General features: G+C 45.1%; 1 protein-coding gene across 1 annotated transcript in view; it reads right to left on the bottom strand.

Annotated features, from left to right (window-relative positions):
* LOC311111430 (leucine zipper protein 2-like) overlaps positions 1-12885 on the bottom strand; it is a 165897-nt gene that overhangs the window by 24629 nt on the left and 128383 nt on the right. The window contains exon 8 of the mRNA XM_084154145.1: positions 4334-4408. Within this exon, the coding sequence (XP_084010271.1) occupies positions 4334-4408 (75 nt within the window). The remainder of the gene's footprint in view (positions 1-4333; positions 4409-12885) is intronic.

A 12885-nucleotide genomic window follows, 5' to 3' on the forward strand; every position in this document is an offset into this window, starting at 1 on the left:
TGAGACCATGGTCGTTGTGGAACGGGCAGGGGTAATAACTTACCCCTAGGCAGATGTCTAGGCGCCTTACACTGGGCGCACACCGAGCAGGAGGAAACATAAACCCTCACATACCTCGCCAACATGGGCCACCAGTACTTGGCACTAAGACAGTGCACTGTCCGGCCGATACCAGGGTGTCCAGAGGAGGGTGACGTGTGAGCCCAATAAATCAATCGATCCCGAACCACGAGCGGAACGTACTTCCGACCCTCCGGGCATTGAGGTGGACTAGGGTCGGTGCGTAACGCCCGCTCAATTTCAGCATCGACCTCCCACACTACCGGTGCCACCAGACAAGACTCCGGCAGTATGGGAGTGGGCTCCACGGACCTCTCCTCCGTGTCATACCGCCGAGACAGTGCGTCTGCCTTACCATTCTGTGACCCAGGGATGTACGTGATCTTAAATGTGAACCGGGTCAAAAACATATTCCACCTCGCCTGGCGAGGGTTCAGCCTCCTCGCTGCCCGGATGTACTCCAGGTTACGGTGGTCCGTCAAAATGAGGAAAGGGTGTTGAGCCCCCTCAAGCCAGTGCCTCCACACCTTTAGGGCCTGTACCACGGCTAACAGCTCCCTGTCCCCTACGTCATAGTTTCGCTCCGCCGGACTGAGCTTCTTGGAATAAAAAGCACAGGGGCGGAGTTTAGGTGGCGCGCCGGACCGTTGCGAAAGCACGGCTCCTATACCGGCCTCTGACGCGTCCATCTCTACCTGAAATGGCAAAGAGGGATCCGGATGCGCCAGCACCGGGGCCGAGGTAAACAGGTCCTTCAGCCTCCCAAACGCCCTGTCCGCCTCGGCTGACCACTGCAGACGCACCGGACCCCCCTTCAAAAGAGACGTTATGGGAGCTGCCACCTGTCCAAAACCCCGGATAAACCTCTGGTAGTAATTCGCAAACCCCAAAAACTGCTGCACCTCCTTCACAGTGGTTGGCGTTTGCCAATTACGCACGGCTGACACCCGGTCTACATCCATCTTCACCCCTGACGCAGACAACTGATAACCCAAAAAGGAGACCGACTCCTGGAAAAACAGACACTTCTCTGCCTTGACATACAGGTCGTGCTCCAACAGCCTCCGCAACACTCGGCGCACCAGGGCCACATGCTCGACTCGGGTAGGCGAGTACACGAGAATGTCATCTATGTACACGACCACCCCCTGCCCCTGCATGTCCCTGAAGATCTCATCCACGAATGATTGGAAAACTGAAGGAGCATTCATCAACCCGTATGGCATGACAAGATACTCGTAATGGCCCGAGGTGGTACTAAAGGCTGTCTTCCATTCATCGCCCCCCCTAATGCGCACCAAGTTGTACGCGCTCCTGAGATCTTATTTAGTGAAGAAACGCGCCCTGTGCAATGACTCCGTCATGGTCGCAATCAGCGGGAGTGGATAACTGTACTTCACCGTGATCTGATTGAGACCACGGTAATCAATGCACGGGCGTAACCCACCATCCTTTTTCTTCACAAAAAAGAAACTCGAGGACGCAGGGGAAGTGGAAGGCCGTATGTATCCTTGTCTCAGAGATTCGTCTATGTAAGTCTCCATAGCTCTCTTCTCCTCCTGAGACAGAGGATACACATGGCTCCGTGGGAGCGCAGCTCCTGCCTGGAGGTCTATCGCACAATCTCCCTGCCTATGGGGAGGCAACTGCGTCGCCCTCGACTTACTGAACACAATAGCCAAATCCCCATACTCAGGGGGAACGTGCAATGCGGGCACCTGGTTTGGACTCTCCACCGAGGTAGCCCCTACGGAAACGCCTAAACATCGACCCACACACTGGGCAGACCACTCCATCAGAGCCCTCTCCTGCCACGAAATAGATGGGTTATGGGTACTCAACCAGGGCATGCCCAGCACCACCGGATACGCAGGCGAGTCGATCAGAAATAGCTGGATCATCTCCTGATGACCCCCCTGCGCACACATCCTAAGTGGCGCCGTGACCTCCCTGATCAAGCCCGCACCCAACGGACGGCTATCTAGGGCATGAATGGGGAAGGGGACGTCAACAGGGAGAAGGGGAATCCCTAAGGCTAAACAAAACTTCTTATCAACAAAATTCCCAGCCGCGCCTGAATCTACCAGCGCCTTATGCTGGGAATGAGGTGCTACCTGTGGAAAACGCACAGGTATACAGAAGTGTGCAACAGAGAGCTCTGGGTGAGTGGGGCGCCTACTCACCTGGAAGGACTCCCCAGTGCGGGACCTGTCGTCTTCTCCCCTAGGAGGCCATCCCCAGCACCTAGCCGCGGTGTGTCCTCCCCGACCACAGTTGGTGCAGGAGATGGACCCCCTCGTAATCCGACCCCTCCTCTCTCTAGCGCCAGCGCCACCGAGCTCCATGGGGCACGGCTCGGAGGCGCTGGAGGGTGAAATGGACGGACCCCCCTCGGGACGTCCGCGGGTAGCTAGCAGGGTATCCAGCCTGATGGACATGTCGACCAACTGGTCGAACGAGAGGCTGGTGTCCCTACAGGCCAGCTCCCTATGGACGTCCTCACGTAGACTACATCGATAGTGATCGATGAGGGCCCGCTCATTCCACCCTGCATCCGCCGCTAGAGTACGGAATTCCAAGGCGAACTCCTGGGCACTCCTCTTCCCCTGCCGGAGGCAGAACAGACGCTCCCCCGCCGCCTTCCCCTCCGGGGGATGGTCAAACACCGCCCTGAAGCGGCGGGAGAACTCGTCGTAGGTGATGGTGGTAGCGTCTATTCTCCTCCACTCTGCGTTGGCCCATTCCAACGCCTTACCGGAAAGGCAGGAGATCAGGGCGGACACGCTCTCGTGTCCCGAGGGCGCCGGGTGCACGGTGGCCAGGTAAAGCTCCACCTGGAGAAGGAATCCCTGACACCCGGCAGCGGTCCCATCGTAGGCCCTCGGGAGCGAGAGTCAAACTCCTCTGGGTTCCGGAGCGGGAATGGGCTGACTTGCCGATGGTGCGGGCAGGGAAGATGGTAGTGGAGGTGTCCCTCGGGTCTCCCAGCCTCGGATGGTGGTGATCACCTCCTGCAGTGCGGACCCCATCCGCAGGATCTGGTCATTCTGCTCGCGGACCCTGTCCTCCAGCGTCGCCTGTGCTGCTGCGGCTCCTGCTGATTCCATTCGAGCTGGTGTGTGATTCTGTCAATGATGATGTAGGTGGGTGTGGTGGTGGAATCAGGCGCAGGACGCAGAACGTAAGTCCAACAGACTTTAGTAGATGCACAACAAAACAAGCACGAATAAATGCCCTGAGGCAAAACTCCGCACGTAGGCGAAAATAACGGGCGCACTAACAGGTGCGACAAAACCCTCCAAACAATATGGAGAAATAGCTCAACCGAGCAAACAGTAGAATAACAGCCTACCGGCACGACAGTCAAACAATCACACACAACACTAGACAAACACAACGAGAACTTATAGGACACTAATTACACTAAACGATAACAGGTGTAACAACAATCAGACAAAAGCAAACGAACATAGAAACATGCAACGGTGGCAGCTAGTATTCCGGAGACGACGAACGCCGAAGCCTGCCCGAGCAAGGAAGAGAGGCAGCCTCGGCCGAAACCGTGACAGGTAGAGGTAAAAGTGACTAGGCAAACAGGATATATAATAAACAGAGCAGCAGCATATGTGAAGAGTGTGAAAGTGTGTCTATGTGTGAGTGCCTGGCTTCAATATGCATGTGTGTGTGAGCGTATGTAGTGTGTGTGAGCGTATGTAGTGTGTGTGTGTGTTGGAGTGTCAGTGTCAGTGTAGTGTGTGTGAGTAGAGTCTAGTGAGTGTGCATAGAGCCAGTTCAAAAGAGTCAGTGCAAAAAATAAAGACAAAAAAATACATAATAAAGGGTCAATATAAATAGTCTGGGTAGCCATTCGATTAACTGTTCAGCAGGCTTATGACTTGGGGGTAGAGGCTGTTCAGGCGCATTTTGGTCACCAGCCATTCCACAATTATGCATTCATCCCTACACCTACTGTAGAATAGCACAATGAAGCTCCTTCTCCGAAGCATCCATAAATATAAATAGAGCCGAGAAAACTGTACGGCATAAGCGTACTCTCACACCATCCATTTATTCATATAGCAATTTAGGAGTAAAAAAGCACCTCTCAAAATAGTTTGGCATTGCAAAGCATTCCAATAGGTCAGACCGAGAACATTATCCCCGAGAAGAAATTAAGAGGAGAAACACAATACAAACATGAAATTAGAAAATATCAAAGTGAAAGACTAAAATGTTATGGATTAAGATGAAGTAAAAGTTTAATGACATCCACCTTGTCCAGTGCGGCCTTTTCCAACTCTTCTTTGGCAATGGTTAACTTGTGCTCCAGATCCATTAGCTGCTGTCCCTGTGGAAAGACAAGATACTTGAGCTGAAACAATTGAACTGTTGTACTCTTGCAAACACAGCAATTTCCTAACCTACCGTGTCTTGACTACTAAATATAGATTATACGGTCACTTCAGGCAGAGGCGCTTACTAAGTCTAAGTGTAAGACTAGCTCTGCGTGGGTCATCACTTTTGGCTGAAATCTAGGTGATTCTGTTCCTCTCAAAGGTATTACCCCAAAAGCCTACAATAAAAAAACTGTACATACCAAACTGTTTGAGCAATAAAGTGAATTGGAATAATGAGTGGTACTTTAATCGACTGATATATCACAAAACTACCTTTTTACAATCCATGAAAAAGGCAGAGTGTGTATGCAATTGCAAGTTCCAGTATTCCAACAGTTAAGAGTCCAACAGACTGAAAATGTAGCCTACAGTCTGGCTTTTAGGATTACCTTTACCCTTCTGCTTTTAACGAAATAAATACATATCCACGACTTATCCCTGTATGATGTGGTAACTGTAAGCCAAGCTATAGACTGCTAGACATCTTATCCTATAAAGCGGCTCAATGTGTAGACCAGTACATTTCACGGTGCAAACTTTAGGATTACATACAGTAGGAGGGTAAGGGGGAATAAAGGGATCCACCTAGATTTATTCAAGACCGTCTCGACTAAAACAAGATGGCTCTTCACCAACGGTTTGATCTTGTCAATGAAAACAATGGCGCCGGTAAAACCATCAAGCGTGCTCAAGAGCAGGATTGAGGTCAACTCTATCTCAACTCAATTAAAATTCAAACCATAAATTGGAAATGTCAGAAATGCTTGTTTTTATTCGCCCTATGAACAAATTGAATCTGATTCATTATGTGAATTGACTGAGTTCAAATGAATTGACTCCCGATTCTAGAAGGCCTCATTACAATATTGAGGAGCTCATCAGGGAGGGAGGACATGCTTAATAGGAGGGGATTTACAGAGAGGGTGTGTAAAACCGCCCGGGTGATGGACTTCACATTGTGAAAGTTTATGGCGCGTCTTTTACAGGGCTCTCTGAATGATATACTGTACAGGCGTACGTTCACAAATTACAAGGTCAACGTCTTCTGGCATGAACAGTGTCAAGACCCATGAAAAAGCTCAGGTCTAAATTATGATATGTGTAGGAGACTTTATGTGGGGGTGTCAGTTCACGTAAGACCTATGGCTATTATGGAGATGTGGAGTGTATTGTGGCCTGTTGCATGGTGTACATTAGCATATACCGGTTGCATCACCGCCTGGTATGTCAACTGCTCGGCATCCGACCGTAAGGCGCTACAGAGGGTAGTGTGTATGGCCCAGTACATCACTGGGGCTAAGCTTCCTGCCATCCAGGACCTCTATACTAGGCGGTCAGAGGAAGGCCCAAAAAATTATCAAAGACTCCAGTCACAAAAGTCATAGACTGTTCTCTCTGCTACCGCATGGCAAGCGGTACCGGAGCGCCAAGTCTAGGTCCAAAAGGCTCCTTAACAGCTTCTACCCCCAAGCCATAAGACTGCTGAACAATTGATCAAATGGCCACCCAGACTATTTGCATTGACCCCCCTCCCCCCCCTTTGTTTTTACACTGCTGCTATTCGCTGTTTATTATCTATGCATAGTTACTTTACCCCTACCTACGTGTACAAATTACCTAAATTACCTCGACTAATCTATACCCCCGCACATTGACTCGGTACCAGTACCCCCTGTATATACAGTGGGGAGAACAAGTATTTGATACACTGCCGATTTTGCAGGTTTTCCTACTTACAAAGCATGTAGAGGTCTGTCATTTTTATCATAGGTACACTTCAACTGTGAGAGACGGAATCTAAAAAAAAAATCCAGAAAATCACATTGTATGATTTTTGAGTAATGAATTATATAGGTTCTACATGGAACCCAAAAGGGTTCTACCTGGAACCAAAAAGGGGTTTTGAAAGGGTTCTCCTATGGGGACAGCCAAATAACCCTTTAAGGTTCGAGATAGCACCTTTTTTTTCTAAGATTGTGTGACCTTTCTGAGTTGTCTAGTGTCTGAATGTATCCTGTGTTTTCCTGCTCTTGTCTAGATCATACAGGGATGCTTACACCTGATTTCATGTTTCAACTGTCATTGGCATTGTAAAGGCGCTTTGAACTGACTGTCATAGTGGCTGGTTTTGATTTGAATATAAATGCACCTGTGTTGTGTTGATTATGTGACAAGGTTGGTTTACACCCTCCTTTGTAGTACATGTACATGCTGGGTGTTGCATCAGCAACGTTGTGTAAAAGTGAAATACTCAAATTCAGAGTGCTGCTGAGATCACCCAATTGATCAGATCAAAAAGAAGAAGTAGTCCTATTTTTTTTTTTTTCACATGGTAAAAAAACAGAGCAAGTACACTCAGGCTGAGGCCACACAGAGACATATAAAAAACACATACACATTCATCATTGTCCGTTTTTGTCCGTCAAAAGCTCAACTCATCTCAAACGTACAAAGGCGGACATCTTGGCCCTTTTTTTGACAGGCAAGCATTTTTTAAATTGTATTTATTTCACCTTTATTTAACCAGGTAAGCCAGTTGAGAACAAGTTCTCATTTACAACTGCGACCTGGCCAAGATAAAGCAAAGCAGTGCGATAAAAACAACAACACAGAGTTACATATGGGGTAAACAAAACATAAAGTCTAAAATACAACAGAAAAAATATATACAGTGTGTGCGAATGTAGTAAGTTATGGAGGTAAGGCAATAAACAGGCCATAGTGCAAAATAGTTACAATTTCGTATAATACTGGAATGATAGATGTGCAAAAGATGATGTGCAAATAGAGATACTGGGGTGCAAATTAGCAATGTAAATAACAATATGGGGATGAGGTAGTTGGGTGGGCTAATTTCAGAAAGGCTGTGTACAGGTGCAGTGATCGGTAAGCTGCTCTGACGACTGACGCTTAAAGTTAGTGAGGGAGATAAGCATCTCTGTTGTCCATCATCCGTCAACAGAAAAAAACAATTTTGGGGGAAAATAAAATCTCTATGTGGCTGTACTATTGTCAAGTTGTCTCCAGGCTTCAGTGAGCGAGCAAGGTCATTAACTGTTGTGCCATTGAAGGCATCACTAAGATGTAGCAATGCAACAAGTCAGCCTCTTAAGTTAGGCATTGCTGTAGTTTTGTTCTGTTATTGCAGTGGACTGCATGCAGAGCACAGTCATGGACAGAACTGTGATTCAGAACGAACCGTTTGCACAGAAACCAAGGAATCAATTTACTCCGCTGAGGTATTTCGACATTATGGGGAAGTGAGACTATCACACAAAGCCATTTGTAGCTGTCCGACTGTGTTTGAGAGGGAAACCAAAGTAATAAACTTTCCGAAGCAGTTCTTTAATCACGGGCATAAAGGCTAGTATGTAATTTCCCTATATCAAATGCCGATTGAAAAGGAAGAGGTAATCATTGCTCCCTACACTAAATTACTCTGAAGAAGATAGAGGAGAAAGTGGATACTGAAGTGCTTCCAAACGATTCAAAGCAGTCCTTTTTGAGGTACTTGTACAGAAAAGATAGAGGAATTCTAAGGCTCTCATTTCAAATGGAGAGTCTTCTTATTATCAAACATTGCTGGTCAATAATCAGCCGGGGAAGAAGTGGGGTTCTAAACACATTACCACAACCATACATGAGAGGCTGGTAATGGTTCCTTCAGCAACGGTATGTAGCCTACAGTTAAATAACAAGTGGGGTTATTTTCATGCTGTAAACATCTCAGCTGTATATGCAATGAAGGCTGTCTTCCTTTTTATGTGGGCTATACAGACGCAATTTGAAAATATCAATATATGTTTTTTATTGGAGAATAACCTGAGTGCAGGGAGATGCGTTAATGGCTATTGAGTGTTGAATGTGCCTCTTTGGAAGAATAGACTACTAAAGAAAGGCCTCCGAAGGCTTACAGTTTGTTTCCGTGGGGAATATACAATAAGGTGGTGGGGTACAGTAGAGAGGAGACCCATTACAATAGCTGTCATCATTCGAGAGCGCTCTGATGACTATACGGGCAAAGTGACCCATACATGTTGAATTGTGTCTATAAAAGAAGTAAAAGGGAACATCTTCTACATGCCACCACTGAGTGTATTGTAGAGAGCTATAAGGTCATGGCTTCCCTGTCAGGATTGGAAGAGCGTGCACATTTATCTAGCCGTCACTGGCATTAAAATATGTTACAGTATATCCAGAGATATCCAGGCAGGAAAACACATGGCATCTTCAGGATACACCATTTTCATTTGTTGATACCTGCAGGGTTTCAATGGGAGAGCCTTCCCAGTAAACCAAAATTGGTTCTGTGAAAGTTCCCTGAACATTCGTTAGGTCGCGGCAAATTTTCTCATAACACAAAAACTTTCCAGTGGTGATGATTATAGAATGCTTGTATAAAACATTTGCCTGATTGTGCAACAACGTTCCCAGAACACATTTAATATGTTCTTTAAAGGTTCCCAGAATGTTTCATGAGGTTGTGGGAAAAGTCTGGTGGGAACATTGTGGGGACATCACAAAGATATGTTACCAAAACACAAAAACTGTCCAGTTGTGGGGATGATTCTACAATGTTTCTTTTAGGGTGAAAAAAACATACACCTGATGTTACAAGAATGTTCCCAGAACACATTGTGTCTGTTTATTAAAGGTTCCCAGAATGTTTCATTCGGTTGTGGTAACATTGTGGGGGCATGACAAGAGATATGTTCCCAAAACACAAAAACTGTCCAGTTGTGCTGAAATTCAAATAATGTTTGCATCAGGGTGCACAAATCATTTGATGTTGCAAGAATGTTGACAGAACAGACTTTCTGAGTCCTTTAAGGGTTCCCAGAACATGTCATTAGGTTGTGGGAACAGTGTGGGTACATTACAAGAGATAGTTTCCCAAAACACAAATAATAATAATAATAATGATAATGATAAAAATAATAATAAATTACATTTGTAGAGCGCTTTTCATTTACAGACATAAATATGCTCAGCTGTGATGACATTCATACAATGTTTAAGTTAGGTTGCACAGGACATTCCCTTAACGTTGTAAGAATGAAATAAGTCTGTTTTTATAATGTTCATAGCATATTTGTTTTAGGGTTAACATAATATTCCATTGATGTTCACGCAATATACATTTTACCTTGTCTTGGAGGTCCTCAGAACATTTCAAGAACATTTAGAAAATGTTATATTTAAGTTTTACGAAATATTACCACAACATTCTTAGCATGTACTGTTTACACTTCATGGGTTGGGAACAAAACATTGCAGGTTCAAATCCCACGTGCAAATGTTCAACATATGAAGAGTAAAAAATATGGTTGGGTTTGTATGATTAAATGCTGTTCCAATGTCCTATGAATGAAATAATGTGCAGATTGTCAACATATGAAGTGTAAAAAATATGGTTGGGTGTCCGTATGATTACAAATGTCCTATGAATGAAATTAAAATGCCATGTGTCTCTATATCACATACAATACAGTCTTCAACTGAGAAGTACCATTAAATCTGGACCAGATTTGAAATTGTGTTTTTTACATTGGATAAAAGTAGAGACTCAGAGCTAGAAAATGGTATGTCATACACAGCAGTTGAGGAACAATGGGAAAGTAATTCTGCTTTGAAAGTTGATAAACTTGTAACCCCCCCAAAAATAAAAATAAATACATGCACAATATATATATATATATATATATATATATATATATATATTGTGCATGTATTTTTTTTATTTGAAAACATGAAAACATGTTTTTAGAAATGTTTGCAATAAATAAAATATTAATTTACATAAGTATTCACACACCTGAGTCAATATTTGTAGAAGCACCTATGGCGGCGATTACAGCTTTACACATCTGGATTTGGGGATTTTCTCCCATTCTTCCTTGCAGATTTTCTCAAACTCTGTTAATTTAGATGGGGGAGCGGAGGTGTAAAAACAGCCTGCTCATCTCCTTTCCAAGACCCCAACTTTCTTTTGGTTTTCCTATTGGAATAAGGTCACGCCAATCATCATAATTTTATTAGCCAATCAGGAGCCTTTTCTCCCTGGACTTTGCGTAAAACCCGCCTCAGGCAGTCTGTAGTTTCCATTTGATGACCAACCTGTTTTCTCTCCTGCAAATTCTACCTCCTTAGAAGAAATTGATTTTTTTTCCTGATATTTAATGTGCGTGCAGCTAAATGTAAGTGCCAAAATCCTGATGTCTTGTTGTTTGGAGCTAAATAGTGTCTGTAGTAAATATGGACCATTCGAGTTAAACTTGCTAGCTAGCTAGCTAGCTAGCTAGCTCGCGTACTCCCGCTAGCGTTAGCATTAGCATTGTCATCCGAAATGCATTACTATTTAGCATGCTTATTAGTGATTAGCATTTGTTAGCATTTGTCTATGGTGCTAGGCTATTTTCGGTTGTAGCTCGCTCATGCTTATTATGTTTTATAATGTGTAGATATTTCTACATTGCTCTATTGTTCTTTGTCCATCTAGCATGTGTTTGGGTCCATATAGCCTGTTTAGTTGTTGACATGCAAATAGGCATATTTTTCCCATACTGTGCTATAGCCTAAGTTCTGCTCTTTTCTTTACAGAACCACAATTAGGATCAGAGAGAGTGGTGTTGTATGTGTGTGTGTGTGTGTGGATCTTCATTAAACCCTTGAACTGGAACAACTGCTTCCTCGTGTTCTGAACGGACACCCTGTGGTGGTTGCTACCGGCCTAAAATCCAGCACCTAAGTTTGTTATCCCTTTTTATTGGTTCCTCGAATTCATAAACAATCCATATTTTTCAGGAGGTAAACAGCAATCTTCAAGTTTTTCCACAGATTTTCATTGGGACTCAAGTCTGGGCTTTAGCTGGGCCACTCAAGGACTTTCACATTCTTGTTCTGAAGCTATTCCAGCGTTGCTTTGGCTGTATGCTTGGGGTCACTGTCCTGTTGGAACGTAAATCTTCACCCTAGTGTAAGGCGGTTTGCACTCTGAAGCAGGTTCTCATCGCATATAAGCTGCATACAAGTCAGTGATACGTGCCTTTGGAACAAGTATAATAAATCAATTTAATATCCACAATAAATCCATTATTTATTTTAGGCAAGTCTAAATAAGGTCTGATAAGTTCCTTTCCTGAGGATGGCTCACCCCTCACAGTTCTAGGTGACTTTAACCTCCCTACGTCTGCCTTTGACTAATTTCTTTCTGCCTCTTTCTTTCCACGCCTTTCCTCTTTTTACCTCACCCTCTCACCGTCCCCCCCTACTCACAAGGCAGGCAATACGCTTGACCTCATCTTTACTAGATGCTGTTCTTCTACTAATCTCACTGCAACTCCCCTCCAAGTCTCCGACCACTACTTTGAATCCTTTTCTCTCTCGCTCTCCTCCAACACTACTCACTCTGCCCCTACTCAGATGGTAATGTGCCGTCGCAACCTTCGCTCTCTCTCTCCCGCTACTCTCTCCTCTTCCATCCTATCATCTCTTCCCTCTGCTAAATCCTTCTCCCTCCGATCTCCTGATTCTGCCTCCTCAACTCTCCTCTCCTCCCTTTCTGCATCTTTTGACTCTCTATGTCCCCTATCCTCCCGGTCGGCTCGGTCCTCCCCTCCTGCTCTGTGCCTTGATGACTCATTGCGAGCTCACAGAACAGGGCTCCGGGCAGCCGAGCGGAAATGGAGGAAAACTAGACTCCCTGCGGACCTGTCATCTTTTCACTCCCTCCTCTCTACATTTTCTTCCTCTGTTTCTGCTGCTAAAGCCACTTTCTACCACTCTAAATGTCAAGCCAGGTCGCAGTTCAAATAAAATAAAATAAAATAAAATTGTATTGGCCACATGCGGCGAATACAACAGGTGCAGACATTACAGTGAAATGCTTACTTACAGCCCTTAACCAACAGTGCATTTATTTTTAACATAAAAAAAAAAAAAAAAAAAAAAAAAGTGTTTAGAAAAAATGAGCAGAAGTAAAATAAAATAACAGTAGGGAGGCTATATAAACAGGGGGGTACCGGTGCAGAGTCAATGTGCGGGGGCACCGGCTAGTTGAGGTAGTTGAAGTACATGTGGGCAGAGTTAAAGTGACTATGCATAAATAATTAACAGAGTAGCAGCAGCGTAAAAGGATGGGGGGGGGGGGGGGGGGGGGGCAGTGCAAATAGTCCGGGTAGCCATGATTAGCTGTTCAGGAGTCTTATGGCTTGGGGGTAGAAGCTGTTGAGAAGTCTTTTGGACCTAGACTTGGCACTCCGGTACCGCTTGCCGTGTGGTAGCAGAGAGAACAGTCTATGACTAGGGTGGCTGGAGTCTTTGACAATTTTGAGGGCTTTCCTCTGACACCGCCTGGTATAGAGGTCCTGGATGGCAGGAAGCTTGGCCCCAGTGATGTACTGGGCCGTACGCATTACCCTCTGTAGTG

Source organism: Coregonus lavaretus, assembly GCF_964263955.1.
Source record: "Coregonus lavaretus genome assembly, chromosome: 37".
Lineage (NCBI taxonomy): Eukaryota > Metazoa > Chordata > Actinopteri > Salmoniformes > Salmonidae > Coregonus > Coregonus lavaretus.